The sequence below is a fragment of the Penaeus monodon genome, chromosome 34, assembly GCF_015228065.2.
Source record: "Penaeus monodon isolate SGIC_2016 chromosome 34, NSTDA_Pmon_1, whole genome shotgun sequence".
In the NCBI taxonomy this organism is placed as follows: domain Eukaryota; kingdom Metazoa; phylum Arthropoda; class Malacostraca; order Decapoda; family Penaeidae; genus Penaeus; species Penaeus monodon.
Window position 1 is genome coordinate 9,256,113 of NC_051419.1, and position 580 is coordinate 9,256,692.

The 580-nt window shown below is 46.4% G+C and overlaps 1 protein-coding gene across 1 annotated transcript in view; it reads right to left on the reverse strand.

Moving 5' to 3' along the window:
• The window catches only part of LOC119594572, a gene marked incomplete in the record, with an annotated part of 10,650 nt that overhangs the window by 869 nt on the left and 9,201 nt on the right, over positions 1–580 (reverse strand). The window contains 1 exon segment of the mRNA XM_037943608.1: positions 1–580. Within this exon segment, the coding sequence (XP_037799536.1) occupies positions 568–580 (13 nt within the window).

Sequence of the window (580 nt, forward strand, 5' to 3'; positions counted from 1 at the left end):
CTGATGGTATGTCATTTCTTCATAACTGGATTACACTGTATAACCAACACTGAATTTAACACCGTAGCGGCAAGTGAGGTCCCAGTCACAATCGGTTTGCTGATACATCAAAGGCCACTGCAGGAGTCTAGTTGCCTTGCGAAATTTCCTTGGGTGTTGGAGTGGGAAAAGAAAGGAAGGGATCCAAGGCATATTAGATCACCGTTGGGATGGCGGCAAGAGAGAATAAATAACAGAGGAGTCACAGCGAGACCTCAACAGACACTGGATGTGCTAGCGGTGGCAGAAGACGTCGAGACTTTCCCGGAACTTAAGGACAAAGTAGAAGTTCTCGGGCATTTCGGAAAACTTAGGACACACAAGGAAGGTGGAGACCTCTGGAGCAAATTCGTTTATTCCTTCCCTCTAAGTCCCTTTTTATGCCTTTGATTCAACTGGCAAATTAATCATTGGCAGCATTGCGATTATCATAAGATATATAGAGGGAATTCTCATCCCCATTCTCCATCTCTTGCTGGAATCTCAACAAGCCCACCTCCATGTAGTCGCATCCCTCCTCGCCACCGATCACGCTGTAAGC